The sequence below is a fragment of the Salvia splendens genome, chromosome 13 (assembly GCF_004379255.2).
Source record: "Salvia splendens isolate huo1 chromosome 13, SspV2, whole genome shotgun sequence".
In the NCBI taxonomy this organism is placed as follows: Eukaryota; Viridiplantae; Streptophyta; class Magnoliopsida; order Lamiales; family Lamiaceae; genus Salvia; species Salvia splendens.
The window spans coordinates 15,348,193-15,365,825 of record NC_056044.1 but is presented as its reverse complement, the minus strand read 5'-3'; the positions used below and the strand labels follow the sequence as shown (position 1 = coordinate 15,365,825).

General features: G+C 41.7%; 2 protein-coding genes across 2 annotated transcripts; both read left to right on the top strand.

Moving 5' to 3' along the window:
• Positions 1-716: 716 nt before the first annotated feature.
• LOC121760578 lies at positions 717-1,601 on the top strand. Its single transcript, XM_042156222.1, has 2 exons — positions 717-1,337; positions 1,386-1,601. The coding sequence occupies exons 1-2, from the start codon at positions 717-719 to the stop codon at positions 1,599-1,601; spliced, it is 837 nt and encodes a 278-aa protein (XP_042012156.1).
• Positions 1,602-15,327: 13,726 nt separating this feature from the next.
• Positions 15,328-17,229, top strand: LOC121760577. Its single transcript, XM_042156221.1, has 3 exons — positions 15,328-15,590; positions 15,792-16,319; positions 16,665-17,229. The coding sequence occupies exons 1-3, from the start codon at positions 15,328-15,330 to the stop codon at positions 17,227-17,229; spliced, it is 1,356 nt and encodes a 451-aa protein (XP_042012155.1).
• Positions 17,230-17,633: the final 404 nt, after the last annotated feature.

Genomic DNA, 17,633 nt, shown 5'->3' with positions numbered 1-17,633 from the left:
ATCTAATTGGCAAAACAGGAATCAGAACAATCAAATGGTTTTCTACATTCCGCCACATCAGAGAGGATACCAGAACACTCAGTCGCAGCAACATGGCAATCAAGGGCCACATGAGAACTTCCACCAAGGACAAGGTCTTCGTCGAATCATCCATCGGGAATGAATGCGAGTCAGCCAAATTCCAAATTGCCGAGGCAGATTGATGATGTAGTAGGGGATTTGCTGAATTCTCAGCAACAAATTCAAGGAAACATGCAAGCCAATAATGACTTGATGCATAAGATACACGACTCCCAGCAAGAGCAAAAAGTGTCTATGGATATGCTGACTAAACAACTCTCCCAGATGGCCACGACGTTGAATGAAATACACGGACATGATGGTCGGATTCCTGCTACTGTGAAAATACCGGAAAAAGCTAATATTAGCAAAATCACATTGAGTTCGGGAAGAGATTATGGCGAACCTTTGGGCAGAACAGAGGTTGAAGATAGAGAAGAGAACACTGGGAATGCCCTCTTAAAGGAGGTAAGAGAGCCACTTCCTCAGCCTGCTGAACCACAATCTCATGACGCAGACCAGAGGAGTTGATTGATGAAGTTAAGAAGCATAAAAGGGATGAGTCAGGTGAAGGAACCAGTAATGCAGTCAAGCGTCTGAAACCTTAACGATACAGGGGAGAAGTCAAAAGGCAGAAGGATTATTCGACCGATTTCATGGAAATTTTTGGCAAGCTTGAGATCAACCTGCCATTTCTACAAGCATTGAAGCTACCCTCATTCAGCCGGTTTATCAAGGACTTCATAGCTGGGAAAGCTAATGCCGATGGGAAGATAGTGATTGGAGAGAGCGTGTCTGCTATGATCAAGAAGAAGAGGCTTCCTTTCAAGAGAACTGATCCCGGAATGTTCACACTGCCCATCATTATTGAAGATGTTAAGATTGAGCATGGTATGTGTGATTTAGGGGCTTCGATCAATGTGCTACCTTTCTCAGTCTACAAGAGATTGACTGTAGTCAGCCTAGTAGATACAAACGTGGTTATCCAGCTTGCAGATAGATCATGCATTAGTCCTAAAGGAGTACTGGACAATGTGATTGTAAGGGTGCATGATTTCCTATACCCTGCAGATTTCCATGTGATCCGTATGAATGAATCCGAAGCTGGAGAGGCCAATGAAGTATTGTTGGGGGGGCCATTCCTGCGAACGGCCAAAACTATAATTGATGTGAGTGATGGAACAATCTGCTTGGATTATCACGGGGAGAAGTTCACATTCAATATTGATGAAGCGATGAAAAAGCCCTTGGATATTAAAAATCTACATTCCTTGTATGTGATTTACCCATTAGTCCAAATATTTATTGAGACTGAGCTGATTTAGGAGCAACTTGCAGCTGCTGAAATGAATGACTCGATTGAAGAAGAGGTTTCAGGATGGTGTGAGACACTTTTGACACAAAATATGATCGATGAAGAGATCAACAATGCAATCATGGGATTCTGCCAGAAGCCAACTTCATCTGATTCAACTGGAATTGCTCAACCGAATAGTTTGGAAAAAGTGTCCGACTTTGGGGAGTTGTTGGGTGATCAGTAATTCGCGAAAACATCCGTGGGAGTTGTTGGCCGTCTAAGGCTAAGAACAGCTCCGGATCACACGCCATTTGTCGACGGGAAGCAAGCGCCGATGGTCGACAAGTTTCGACCATGCTACCGGGCTGGCTGGTCGACGAGGAGGCTGGATCAGTGGGAGTCGAAGTGCGCCGCTGGCTGTTTTTCACGCCGAGAGCAGCGCCAGTGATTTCTGTGATCAAAAACTGACGGAAGCTGCTGGTTGAATCTTTTCCAGCCGAGAGCAGCTTGATGCAGCATACACAAGCTTACAACTGATTCGTCGGGTGGTTGGAGGTTGCTGACCGATTCTACTCGGTCGAGAGCAGCACCAGGGCTGCCTCATCGGCGATCAGTGTTGACGTCAGAATGAGGCTGCTGCTGGGCGTGTTTACACGACTGAGAGCAGCGCCCAATAGCTGACCGTCAAGCAGCTGCAACTTCCGATAGGGAGACTACTGCTGGACGTGTTTTTCACAACCGACAGTGCCGCTCGGAAAATTTGCTGTATCAACGGAGTCGATTGGTGGTTGGAGCTGCTGACCGAGTTTTCTCAGGCGAGAGCAGCGCCAAGGCTGCTGACCGGCGATCAGTTTCGAGGTCCGGCGGAAGCTGCTGGCCACGATTTCGTGGCTGAGAGCAGCGCAAGCATTGCCGCGAGCTTCGGAAGCTGCTGAACTGTTTTGCATGAGTGCAGTGAAGCTTGCCGCAAGCTTCGGAAGCTGCTGAACTGCTTTGCATGATTTCTGTAATCAGTTTGTGTGTTTACGTGAGTTATTCTATCATGATTTGAATAATGGTTAAATATTGCAACTAATTTATGTTTTTATGAATTGGTTTGTTGCATGAATGAATTGAGGCATAATGTCTCGACTGAAATTAATTTTAGTAATTTTAGATATACATCAACTGTATCCAAAATTAAAATTAATTATATGGAATATCATTAAATTAATTTATTATGATTTAACATAGGTTTGAATTTTTAATCCATATCTTATGGATTTTGATAGATTATATCTATCTAGATATATCCTAGTTAGATTAGATTTGGTTATTCAAATAAATCCTATAAATCTAGGATTCCATATTTTTATGGAAGAAATAAATTGGAATTTAATGTAGATTATATCCATAATATATACTTATCATGATATAGATAGGATTGAATTATAATCCTTATCTATAAGATATTGATAAATTTAATTTATCTAGAATATATCTTAAGATGATTTGGATAAGTATTTTTCAATTAAATCCTATTATATCTAGATTTCCTAAACCTAATGGAAAAGGATAAGTATTATAATTAATATTATTATTATTATTTAATAATAATCGATTAATATTAATTAAAGAAAATATTTGATTAATTATTTATAATTTATTAATTATTAATTAATCAAATTATTTAATTATCTTAGTTTAATTTCATGGATTTAATAGAACTACCTATTATTTTGAAATTAATATAAGTGAACTTTCTGCCTAATTCACTTAAGTGATAATTAAAAGAAAAACCATACCTTAAATAACTAAGCAATAATTACGATCCCTGTCGTATATGGTGTAACACCCCGACTTTTCTACCTTTTTATTTGCTCTCGTGGTGACATCATTTGTGCACATGAAGAAAAAAAATGTACATATTTGGACCTATTAAATTTATTCTTTTGCAAGTCCAACTGATTTTCTTAAGGAAGCCCATTTATTCTCTTGAGCCCAATTTCTTCATAGACCTTTTTGCAAGCCCAATCCCTTGCTCTCTCAAGAAATGGAACGGCCACAGTAGACTCCCAAGCTGCCATGATCTCCCACTTTCCATCTCCCACAATAAATTCTGCAAATCAAAGGTCACTCAATTTATGGAACGACCTTGTTAAATTCTTCCCTCTCCTTCCCTAACACAATCTACAGTCCATAGTAACATAGAGAGAGCCGAGAGAGTGAGGGGTAAAAGAAACTGCTGTTTTCTTAACCTCATCGGAGCAAACCAACGTAGAGAAATATTCTTGCAATCTCAACTGCTCGATCAAACAATAAGGTATAGCCCCTTCAAATTCAATTCCAAGAAAATCAAGAATTTGAAAATAGATGAAGAGAGAGTGCGAGAACTTATCTGTTCGGGGTGGTTCGGAGTTGTTCCAGGGCTGTTCGGAGTTGTTTTGGGGCCTGCACGACTACCAACGGAGCAGCGGCGTCTGACGGCGGCGGTGACTGAGACGCTTAGGACGACGGCAGCAGCGACATTGATCCTGATACAGCAGTAGCGACGACCGCAGTGGCTGGCATCGGGTACAGCGGCGCTGAGCGACGCTCTATGCAGCGACTACCGACGGCAACGATGCCTACGGTGCGACGGAGGAACGACGGCTTGGCTTGACGGCTGTGTAGATGACGCAGCAGCAGCAGCCCATCCCGGTGGCGACGGAACAACGGCGTGACAGCAGCACCGGTTCTCCCGGCGAGCGGTGGTCGCCGGCGTGAGGGTCGACGTGACGGGGGAGCGATGATTGGGCAGCCAGTGAATCAGAGGCGGCGCTGCCGCTGGAAAAGAGAAAAGAGACAGATATTTGGGGACTTCAAGTCCCAAATTGTGATTTCACGTACGTGAGAAAGAGTGGGCCTTGTTGTTTTTAAATTATTTTTGGGCCAAGTGTTTTAATTTAAAGTTTTGGGCCTTTTGTTTCAATTAAGGAGATGGATTGGAGTTAATTTGGTTCAGATCAAATAATTAAATTAAAGATTGAGCTGGGCTGGAGTGCATTAAATCAATGGGAGCCTCCACATGTGCATTTTGAGAAGGAACAAAAAGAGGAAGTAAAGACTTTAAACGAACGAGATGGGCTTTCGAACTAAAGTATTTTTAAGAGCTTTCGATTTGATATATTGGTTTGAGCATCATTTTATGTGACGAAATGCCTGTGATTGCGATTATTACATGATTATATGATTTATGTGCTTAAAGTAAAAGTGATTGTCATGTGTTGCGCTGTATAGCTTTTTGAGAGGTTGTGAATTGCACGACTTGTTGATGCGATGTGAGATTATGCCCGACCTATGCAGAAAAATGATTTATGTTTCAAATACGTTTTTGTGGAAAATAAAGTTTGCAAAGGGAATATCATGCCATGTTTTGGTTTTGAGAAATGCATATCTGTTTGTTTAGCAAGGGAGTTGTCCCTACTAGACCTATTGAAATCGAATTCGGGTCTGACTAGGGAGTGAGTCCCTACTCAGGCTAGTGTACACCAATGGGGATCGTGAGCCGTCTTTTAGGTCGGCCGGTCTAGTGATCGAGTTTGCGGCCACATTCTCATTCACATGATGTTGATGTTGATGTTGATGTGATTGATGTTGATGATATTGATGATTGCTTAGTGGGGAGTGAGTCCCTACTATGAGTTTAATCGAATTCGGGTCCTAGCAAGGGTGCATCCCTACTCAGACTAGTGTACACGATGCGGACCGTGAGTCATCGAACGGGTTGGCCGGTTCTAGTGCTCGTGGAAAGTGGCCCCCTTACACGGCACCCTAAAGAACAGATATGGCAGTTTCTTAAATAATTCAAGGAGAAATGGTTGTGTTTTGAAATGATGAGGAAAAACGATTTGAGGATGAGTTGAAAGTTTGTGATTGAGATATTTTAGTGTCTCGGGCCTTTTCAAGTTAAAACCCCGAGGTCACTCAATGGTGGCATGATATAACTGTTTTTATAAATTGTTTTGGCATTTGTCCACTGAGTGCATCAAGTACTCAGCCCTGCATATGTTTTCCCTATGTGCAGGTTGAGCGTTGACGAGGACGGAGGATGTTGAGCATTTGGACAAAGACAGTATTCAATAAATGTTCCGGTTGCTATTGTGTCTTCATACATAGTAGTGGCTAACTCTCAAATGCTTCCGCTACGTCAAGTTTTAGAACTCTGATGTTTTCTTTATTCCGTTGGGTTATTTTTATTCAAACTATGTTGCTTCGTGATCTGAGACTATGATTTGATAATGAAGTTTCGTCTTTTGATCTACATATCGTACCCCCTTGATTGTTTTCCCCCTTCTTCACCGCTTCTTAATTCCCCCATTAGTTGCGACCCACCGTGCTTTCTATCCTTAGGAAGTGCGGTCGTGACAGAATGGTATCAGAGCAACTTTTCCTTCTGCTCTGGACCGAGAGTCTTTTATTCAATCTAGTCTAAACTCGTTTCGCTAGACTAAAAGAGTATTCATTAAAGGCTCAACATTCCGTCTCGCCGCGCTCAACGAAAGAGAAGGTAAAATGTTTTGAAATGAGAAATGTTTATGCAATTGATGTTGGACGTGATAATGAATGGAGTATGATTGATAATGTTATGAGATGAGCAAATTTCGGAATGAAATTTCTGTTAAGGTGGATAGATTGTAACACCCCGACTTTCTACCTTTTTATTTACTCTCGTGGTGACATCATTTGTGCACATGAAGAAAAAAAAAATATACATATTTGGACCTATTAAATTTATTCTTTTGCAAGTCCAACTGATTTTCTTAAGGAAGCCCATTTATTCTCTTGAGCCCAATTTCTTTATAGACCTTTTAGCAAGCCCAATCCCTTGCTCTCTCAAGAAATGGAACTGCCACAGTAGACTCCCAAGCTGCCATGATCTCCCACTTTCCATCTCCCACAATAAATTTTGCAAATCAAAGGTCACTCAATTTATGGAACGACCTAGTTAAATTATTCCCTCTCATTCCCTAACACAATCTACAGTCCATAGTAACATAGAGAGAGCCGAGAGAGTGAGCAAACCAACGTAGAGAAATATTCTTGCAATCTCAACTGATCAAACAAAAAGGTATAGCCCCTTCAAATTCAATTCCAAGAAAATCAAGAATTTGAAAATAGATGAAGAGAGAGTGCGAGAACTTATCTGTCGGGGTGGTTCGGAGTTGTTCCAGGGCTGTTCGGAGTTGTTTCGGGGCCTGCACGACCACCAATGGAGCAGCGGCGTCTGACGGCGGCGGTGACTGAGACGCTTAGGACGACAAAAGCAGCGACATTGATCCCGATACAGCAGTAGCGACAACCGCAGTGGCTGGCGTCGGGTACAGCGGCACTGAGCGACGCTCTATGCAGCGACTGCCGACGGCAACGATGCCTACGGTGCGACGGAGGAACGACGGCTTGGCTGGACGGCTGTGTAGATGACGCAGCAGCAGCAGCACATCCCGGTGGCGACGGAACAACGGCGTGACAGCAGCACCGGTTCTCCCAGCGAGCGGTGGTCGCCGGCGTGAGGGTCGACGTGAGCGGGGAGCGACGATTGGGCAGCCAGTGAATCAGAGCCGGCGCTGCCGCTGGAAAAGAGAAAAGGGACAGATATTTGGGGACTTCAAATCCCAAATTGTGATTTCACGTAAGTGAGAAAGAGTGGGCCTTGTTGTTTTTAACTTATTTTTGGGCCAAGTGTTTTAATTTAAAGTTTTTGGCCTTTTGTTTCAAATAAGGAGATGGATTGGAGTTAATTTGGTTCAGGCCAAATAATTAAATTAAAGATTGGGCTGGGCTGGAGTTCATTAAATCAATGGGCGCCTCCACATGTGCATTTTGAGAAGGAACGAAAAGAGGAAGTAAAGACTTTAAACAAACGAGGTGGGCTTTCGAACTAAAGTATTTTTAAGAGCTTTCGATTTGATATATTGGTTTGAGCATCATTTTATGTGACGAAATGCCTGTGATTGCGATTATTACATGATTATATGATTTATGTGCTTAAAGTGAAAGTGATTATCATGTGTTGCGCTGTATAGCTTTTTGAGTGGTTGTCAATTGCTCGACTTGTTGATGCGATGTGAGATTATGCCCGACCTATGCAGAAAAATAATTTATGTTTCAAATACATTTTTGAAGAAAATAAATTTTGCAAAGGGAATATCATGCCATGTTTTGATTTTGAGAAATGCCTATCTGTTTGTTTAGCAAGGGAGTTGTCCCTACTAGACCTATTGAAATCGAATTTGGGTCTGACTAGGGAATGAGTCGCTACTCAGGCTAGTGTACACCAATGGGGATCGTGAGCCGTCTTTCAGGTCAGCCGGTCTAGTGATCGAGTTTGCGGCCACATTCTCGTTCACATGATGTTGATGTTGATGTTGATGAGATTGATGATGATGTTGATGATTGCTTAGTGGGGAGTGAGTCCCTACTATGAGTTTAATCGAATTCGGGTCCTAGCAAGGGTGCATCCCTACTCGGACTAGTGTACACGATGCGGACCGTGAGTCATCGAATGGGTTAGCCGGTTCTAGTGCTCGTGGAAAGCACGGCACCCTAAAGAACAGATATGGCAGTTTCTTAAATAATTCAAGGAGAAATTGTTGTGTTTTGAAATGATGAGGAAAAACGATTTGAGGATGAGTTGAAAGTTTGTGATTGAGATATTTTAGTGTCTCGGGCCTTTTCAAGTTAAAACCCCGAGGTCACTCAATGGTGGCATGATATAACTGTTTTTATAAAATTGTTTTGGCATTTGTCCACTGAGTGTATCAAGTACTCAGCCCTGCATATGTTTTCCCTATGTGCAGGTTGAGCGTTGACGAGGACGGAGGATGTTGAGCATTTGGACAAAGACAATATTCAATAAATGTTCCGGTTGCTATTGTGTCTTCATACATAGTAGTGGCTAACTCTCAAATGCTTCCGCTACGTCAAGTTTTAGAACTCTGATGTTTTCTTTATTCCGTTGGGTTATTTTTATTCAAACTATGTTGCTTCGTGATATGAGACTATGATTTGATAATGAAGTTTCGTCTTTTGATCTACATATCGTACCCCCTTGATTGTTTTCCCCCTTCTTCCCCGCTTCTTAATTCCCACATTAGTCGCGATCCACCGTGCTTTCTATCCTTAGGAAGTGCGGTTGTGACATATGGTCTCCAAAGAATTAGTCTATGTATGAAGCAGTTTCTAATATTAACGCGACTCACCTTAGTGGGAGCCTTAATCCTAAGAAATAGCAAGTTCATTGGTTAGACTTCTCAAAATAAAGTTCAATTTTACCCAGACGTGATTTCCAATATTATCGCGACCCACCTTAGTGGGAGCTTTAATCCTAAGAAATTGCAGAGTTCAGAAGATTAAATTAACTTGTGAGATAACTGTAGAATTTTGTTTGTGGCGTGCGACCTTCGCTAGAAGGAGTATCAATACGGAAATTAAATCCTTGGGGTGAATATTCAATGGTACAGGCTTAGGCAACGTTTGGCGGCCATGCCACCTTAGTGGTCTCTGGACTATTCGTCGATGTTGTGACCAGAATTTTGTTAAAGATGAACCATGTACTTGACCTCCCTAGAGGCGTACTTAATTCTATTTAACTGTTGTGAGAATCTAAATTGTTTTAATGGTTTTTACTCTTTAGAATCTTACATAGTTTGTAACAATAAGCTGTTCATTTTCTCAGCTAAATCCAAATCAAGATGTCGTTCAATCATCTTTCCGCTATTCTCAAAGAACACAAACTCGAAGGTCATAACTATATCGTATGGAAACAAAACTTGGATATCGTTCTTACTGCCGAAGAGTACAAATATGTGCTCACTACGGAATGTCCACCCGAACCTGCTGCAAATGCTTCTGCAGCATTGAAAGAAACATACAGAAAGTGGCGTAAAGCCAATGAGATGGCGAAGTGCTACATGTTGGCTTCTATGTCAACAGTACTTCAACATCAGCATCAAGGCATGAACACTGCTACTGAGATTATGAACAATCTTAATAACCTTTTTGCTACTCAGAATCGAGCGGCTAAATCTTTAGCCTTTCGGAGCATCATGACTAAGGTTATGAAGGAGGGCACATCTGTGAGGGACCATGTCCTCGAGATGATGAGCCACCTCAATCAAATTGAGGTTTTGGGAGAGATCATTGATCCCGAGTCCCAAGTAACTATAATCCTTCAGAGTTTGCCAGCTAGCTATCAGCAGTTCAAGCTCAATTTCGAGATGAACAAGAGGGCTTACACCCTAGCTGAACTGTTGACTGAGTTGCAGTCAGCGGAGGATCTTATGGTCCAGACAAAGGCTGCTATGATGAGTTCTAGGCCGTCTTCCTCAGGCTCTAAGCCAGGTAAGGGGAAGAAGAAAGCCCAGAATGTTGTAGCACCAAAGATAGCTTAGGGCAAAAAGAAACGGGTGAACACGAACAAGAAGCAAAGTGGCAAGTGTTTCAAATGCGGCGAAAAGGGGCATTGGAAGCCGGATTGTCCTAAAAAGGCCAATGGCTCAGATATGCACCAAGCTTTCGTTGTTGAATCATGTTTAGCAGTTGTATCTACTTAGCAATGGGTGGTTCATACTGGAGCTACTGATCATGTTTGCTTTGATCCTGATTTAATGCAGGTAACAAGGCAGTTGAATGAAACAGAGATCGAGATCCAGCTGGGTGATGCTACGAGAGTGGCAGGCGTTGCAGTGGGAGATGTTTATTTACGTTTTTCTAGTGATAGAGTTTTAGTGTTGAACAATGTTTTATTGATACCTTCGTTTAGAAGAAATTTAATTTCACTTGTTTCTGATGGATATTCGATTTCATTTGATGATTCATGCATTATCAAGAAATGTGGTTCTTATATCTGTCGTGGTATCATGGAAAACAACCTTTACACTATAATGTCTACACAGTATATGCAACATAAAAATGAATCTAACTCAACATCGAAATTTTCTCGAAAAAGAAAATCTCCTTCTGTTTCAATGAACGAAACGTACTTATGGCACCTTAGACTTGGTCATGCTAACCCTACTAGGATTCAAGCGTTGGTAGACCAAGGTCTACTTAAGGATCTAGAAATAGAACCTTATACAACTTGTGAATCATGTTTGGAAGGCAAGATGACTAAGAGACCATTTAAGGTCAAGGGTAATAGGGCCAAGGAAGTACTTGAGCTCGTTCATTCTGATGTGTGTGGTCCAATGACCACTCAAGCTAGAGGCGGCTTTCAGTATTTCATCACCTTCATTGATGACTACTCGAAAGTTGGATATGTCTATTTGATGCGTCACAAGTCAGAATCTTATGAAAAGTTCAAAGAATTCATGGCACTTGTGGAGACGCGACATGGTAAGACAATCAAGTCTCTACGGTCTGACCGTGGAGGCGAGTACCTTAGTAGTGAGTTCTTGGACTGCTTATCAGAGGCGGGAATTGAATCCCAATTGACTGCGCCTGGCACACCCCAATAGAACGGCGTAGCTGAACGAAAGAATAGAACCCTCTTAGAAATGGTTCGATCGATGATGAGTTATTCTAAGTTACCTATTTCGTTCTGGGGACACGCGTTGCTCACAGCAAGCTATACCTTGAACAACTTACCATCCAAATCAGTACCTACAACACCACATGAGTTGTGGACTGGACGAAAATCTAGTCTAAGACATCTCAGAGTGTGGGGTTGTCCAGCACACGTGTTAGAGAAAGATCCAACGAAGTTGGAGTCTCGTACTGAGGTATGTTTGTTTGTAGGGTATCCAAGTGGAACGAAAGGCTATGAATTCTATAGTCTACGAGATAAGAAGGTATTTGTTAGCACAAATGCTAAGTTCTTAGTAGAAGACTACGTGATGAATCATAAGCCTAGCAGTAAAGTAGCTCTTGAGGAACTAAGAGATACTTTAGTTTCCACAAGCAAAGAACCAATAACACAAGTACAATCTATACCTGAGATATCAACTTCTGTACCACAAATTGTAGAGCCTCGTCGTAGTTAGAGGGTTCCTCGTGAACCAGAAAGGTACATTGGTTTGGGTGAGTCATCTGACTTAGACCCAGACGGCAATGTATCAGATCCATGGAACTTTAAAGAGGCGATGGCAGATTCAGATAGTCATTCCTGGAAAGAAGGAATGGATTCTGAACTACAATCAATGATAGACAAAGACGTTTATGATTTGTTAGTCCTACCTGCAGGTTGTACTGCCATTGGGAGCAAATGGATTTACAAATGCAAACGAGGACCTGACGGATGAGTTAAAGTCTTCAAAGCAAGACTAGTAGCTGAGGGTTATACCCAGAGAGAAGGTATCAATTATGATGAGACCTTTTCGCCAGTAGCTATGCTCAAGTCAATCCGAATTCTTTTGTCTATCGCAGCCTACATGGATTGGGAGGTATGACAGATGGACGTCAAGACAACTTTCCTAAATGGAAGTCTTGAGGAGACCATCTACATGGAACAACCCGAGGGATATGTAGTCAAGGGCAAAGAAAACATGGTGTGGAAGCTTAAGAAGGCCATTTATGGCCTCAAGCAAGCATCCCGATCATGGAATATGTGTTTTGAACAAACTGTTAAGTCTTTTGGCTTTGCGCAGTGCCTAGATGAGAGCTGCGTGTACAAGAAAGTTGAAGGTAAAAATGTAGTGTTTATGGTACTCTACGTAGATGACATACTGTTGATTGGAAACAGTAAGAAAATGTTGTCAGACGTGAGAGATTTGCTTTCAAGTCATTTTGAGATGAAAGATATGGGAGAAGCTGGACACATCCTAGGCATTAAAGTTCTTAGGAACCGACAGAAAAGGATGTTGTGCCTATCTCAAGAATCTTACATCGATACGATAGTTAAACGTTTTAGTATGCATGATTCCAAGAAAGGTTTTCTACCTTTTAGCCATGGAATCACTCTGTCTCAGGATATGTGTCCCAAAACACCTATTGAGATAGAAGCTATGAGAAGGATCCCTTATGCATCAGCTGTTGGGAGTCTCATGTATGCTATGTTATGCACAAGGCCCGATATTTGCTTTGCCGTTGGCATGGTAGCAAGGTATCAGTCAAACCCTGGTCAAGGACACTGGATTGCGGTAAAGAAAATACTCAAGTATCTGAGAAGAACTAAGGAGTATTCTCTAGTTTACCAGGCATCCGAGATATATCCTTTGGGTTACACTGATTCAGACTTTCAGTCTGATCGGGATTCGAGAAAATCAACCTCTGGATATGTGTTTACTTTAGGAGGTGGAGCCGTAATTTGGAAGAGTGTGAAGCAGAAATGCATCGCGGACTCTACCATGGAAGCTGAATATGTGGCAGCATCAGAAGCCGCAAAGGAAGCAGTATGGTTCAGAAACTTTGTTATTGATTTGAATGTGATTCCGAGTATGCCCAAGAGCATCACTGTTTATTGTGATAATTCTGGTGCTGTGGAAAACTCAAGGGAACCACGAGCCCACAAGGCAAGCAAACACATAGAAAGGAAATATCACATCATTCGTGATATAATGCGGAGATGAGACATTGAAGTGGTCAAGATCGTATCAGAAAACAACTTGGCAGATCCATTCACAAAGGCTGTTCCAGCAAGGACGTTTGAACGTCACGTGAAAGGATTAGGTGTTCGATTGACCTAGACCCGCTTTCAGTATTAGTGGGAGGATTTTGCAGTTTTGGTATACTCAAAAGCTGTTTTGAGTATAAGTGGGAGATTGTTAGAGTTTAGTATACTGAAAGCATCTTTCGAATGCTTGTATATGTAATAACTCTTTTATCCATTTGTTACCATTTTATGAGAAATAATATTTTGTTACAATGTATTTTGCTTATGTATTGCTTATGTATTTATGAGATGTTGAAATACGTTTTCCATTTAAATACATAGTTTAAGCAAAAATGAGTCTAAGACTTCTGCATAGTAGACGAATTGTGAGCGGCGTTCACAGTAGGTAACTTGTCAGTTCATGCAGAAGAAAAACTGTTTCACAACCTAGATAGGCTTTGACTACCTATCGTGAAAGGTTGTGACGTCAGTCCGAAAGTTTCCTTACCTAAGGAAATGAATGACGTCGGTGTGGTATAGCACTGAAAGGATCAAACAGTGAGATAAGTCTTTCTTGGCTATTTACTGAAAGATGAGGTCTCGGTGATTGTCGTTTCTTAATCATTGTTGACATAACATTGAGCATACGATATTAATTGAAAACTACTTTGACTTATCAAATGGTGAGGGAATTTCGTTGCCCAAGAATCCTGATAGATTGGGTAATGATCATTAATGTCTAAGTGGTGCTAGTATTGTTATTGCAATGAATCGTGTGCTGGGAGAGACCAGTATGATAATATCCTCAAGAGGTGTTTAGAAAAAGGTTTTATTATTCAAAAAACTGGACAGTTGGAATTTATTCTATGAATAATAAATAATGTTTCTAAACTAGACCACTCTTGGAAAAAGAAATTAATTAATAATAGTCAGATAGCAGACTTGATATTAATTAATGGACTGACTTGATATTAATTAATGGATATTTATATCTTTAACACGGGAAATGATTTAATTAAAGAGAAAGTCTCGGAATACTCATAATTTCAGTTTGGACGGGCAGTCAATATTATATCTAGAGTGGATGATAATAATATTTAAGTTTGGGCTTGAATTAAATTGATTTTAATTTAATTAGTGAAAGCCTGAACTGTGGCCCAATCCAATCCTCCACAGATCCCTGGTGTGGCCCAAAATAATTAGCTTATTATAAAAGGGAGAAGAAGAGAAGGCAGATTAATTAATTTTCTCCCGTAAAATTTCGATCTCTACAATCTGCAGAGAGAAAGATATCATTTTTATTGGGTTCTTCCGTAGAGATTTCTGTCTTCAATTCTTCTCCAGCTTTTGAGGATTTGACAAGCTTTGCCCTCACAAAGGTCAATTCCGAGTTAAAGGGAACAGATCAAAAGATCCGTGGTAGAGACGATTGAAGAAGGAGTTCGAATTCAATTACTTGAATTCATACGGTAAATCGTTGTTTTTAATTGCATATATATTCAATATGATATGTGATTATATGTTTATAAACATGTTTCTAGTTTACAATCGGATGAAAGCATGTTTGGATGTAAATCGTTCAATCAAACTAAATGTTTTCCGCTGCAAAACCAACAACCCCAACATGAGAGAAGAGGTTCTGAAAGAAGTACTAAAGCTACTAGCATTGAGGATTATTTACTCCATCCTTGAGCAAATGGGTTAGCCTAGTACACATGGTGCCAAAAAAGTCTGGAATTCAAGTGGTTAAGAATGATAAGAATGAGCCGGTGCCTACTAGGTTGGTTACAGAGTGGAGGATGTGTATTGATTATCTGAAATTGAATGATGCTACGGGGAAAGATCATTTTCCACTACCCTTCATTGACCAGATGCTCGAGAGATTAGCTGGTAAGCAGTATTTTTGCTTTCTAGATGTCTACAGTGGGTATTTTCAAATCTATGTGGATCCCGAAGATCAGGAAAAGACAACTTTCACATGCCCTTTCGGGACGTATGTGTATAGGAGGATTCCCTTTGGTCTCTGCAATGCACCAGGGACGTTCCAAAGGTGCATGATGAGTATCTTTTCCGATTTACTCGAAGATTGTATTGAGATCTTATGGACGATTTTACTGTATATGGGAATTCTTTTGAGTCATGCCTTGGTATTCTGAATCGAGTGTTAAGAAGATGTCAAGAGAAGAATTTGGTGCTAAATTTTGAGAAGTGCCGTTCTATGGTCCCTGAATGAATTGTTTTGATCCATATAGTGTCAGAAAAGGGGATCAAGTTGATAAGGCAAGGGGGGATGTGATTAACAAATTGTCGTTCCCCACTAATCATAAAGAAATACGGACCTTTCTGGGACATGCTGGGTTTTACAGGAGGTTTATCAGAGACTTTGCAAAAATCGCTCAGCCATTAACCCATCTTCTCAAAAATGACGTGGAGTTTGTTTTTTGACGAGCTATGTCAGAAGGCGTTCCAGTTCCTAAAGGACCGACTTGTCTCAGCCCCAATCATCAGAGCTCCTGACTGGAACCACCCCTTTCAGGTGATGTGCGACGCCAGTGACTTTGCAGTAGGAACAGTCCTTGGACAGAAGATTGACGGGAAACGTTATGTCATCTTCTATGCTACCAAAACTCTAAACCAGGCTCAGAAGAATTATGACACAACGGAGAAGAAGATGATGGCCATAGTGTACTCTTTTGAGAAGTTTTGACCTTACTTACTTGGGTCCAAAGTTATTGTTTACACTGACCATGCAGCAATCAAATACCTCTTGGCGAAAAAAGTGTCGAAACCCAGACTGATCCGTTGGGTGTTACTACTGCAAGAATTTAATTAGGAGACGAAGGACAAAGCTGGGACAGAGAATAGAGTGGCTGACCACTTAAGCAGGATAAATCAAGGAGAGGATGAAGAAGATGTTCTTGACGCTTTTCCAGAGGAGCACATGTATTTTGCTCAGGGATCAAATATCTTGATCAGCTGGATGGATATGCTCGATGCAGCTGATCCAATAGCCTTTTTGAATGAAGTAAGCAAAAGGCAGGCTGAACCGTGGTTCGCTGACATAGCTAACTACTTGGTAACTGGAGAATTACCTTCTACACCAGAGGTGACCAGATCCCAAATGTTGAAGATTAAGAGTGAAGCAAAGTACTACGTCTGGGATGACCCTTACCTATGGAAAATGAGAGTTGATCAAGACATCCGAAGGTGCATCCCCGAGTGGGATCAAGAAGAAATATTGACTCATTGTCACTCTCTTGCCTACGACGGTCACTTCAGTCCGAAAAAGACAGCCAGGAAAGTCCTGGATAGTGGTTTCTATTGGCCAGACTTGCACAAGGATGCCTATGAATTCTGCAAGAGGTGCAGCCGGTGCCAGTTAACTGGAGAGATTTCTGCAAAAAATGAGATTCCGTAAGTACCCATGGTGGTCTGTGAGATATTTGATGTATGGGGAATGGATTTTATGGGACCTTTTCCTTCATCCTATGGGAATTCTTACATCTTGGTCGCAGTTGATTATGTATCCAAGTGGGTGAAGGCTAAGGCAACGGTAACCTGCGAGGCTCAGGAGGTCTCAAGGTTTTTGAAATCTAACATCTTCAGCAGGTATGGGATCCCTAGGGCTATTATCTCAAATCAGGGCACTCATATTTGCAACCGCACAATCGAAGCTCTAATGAAGAAGTATGGGGTGAACCACCGTCTGTCCACCCTTTATCATCCTCAAAGCAATGGCTAAGCTGAAATTTCAAACAGGGAGATCAAAAGCTTCCTCGAAAAAACAGTGAGTCCTTCAAGGAAGGACTGGAGCAAAAGGTTGGATGATGCCTTATGGGCTTATCGCACTGTGTACAAAACTCCAATCGGCATGTCACCATACAGGCTGGTTTTCGGGAAAATGTGCCACCTTCCTATGGGCAATGAACATAAAGCTTACTGGGCAGTCAAGGAAGTGATTATACAGCCTAAGGTGTGTGCTGAAGAAAGGAAGCTCCAGTTACAAGAGTTGGAAGAACTTAGGCTTGAGTCCTATGATGCAGCCATGTGGTACAAAGAGAAAACCAAGTTGTGGCATGACAAGAACTTGAGGGCGAAGGAGCTGCACGTGGGGCAAAAAGTTCTGTTGTTCCAGTCAAGACATAAGCTGATGTCGGGCAAGTTAAAATCAAAATGGACGGGACCATATACCATCGTCAACCTAAGGGCGAATGGGGATGTAGAACTTCAAGGGAGTGACTCTAACTCTTTTACTGGCTTAAATGGGAATCATACCTACCCCACCACCGCCTGTCGATGCACAAATCCCAGAAACTTGCAGTGAAGAAACAATGGATGATGACGAATACGAGAAAGAGGTGTGAATGACAGAGGCAGTGGAGCAGGGAGAAGAGGTTGAACAACAACTGCCCGGTGCAGAGAAAGTTGCAAAGGAGCTCACCGTCCAGCAAGATGAAGTTTTGGAAATTGTCATGCAAATTAACGCGGGGGAAAGGCCAATCTCAAGAGCTGAAGTGCCAGAGGGGATTCGGGCAGAGTCAATCTCCATGGGAACTGCCACAGTAAATGAGCCAATAGAGGAAGCCGAGCAACCTCTACTCACGCCTGAGGAAGTTGCAGCAAACCTCTGAGGCTCTGAGACTAATATGGAGGCGGATGGATACAGGACTGTTGAATGGCACCCTACTGAGAGGGTGGGAACGAACCATATTGAGAGGACAGAGACAA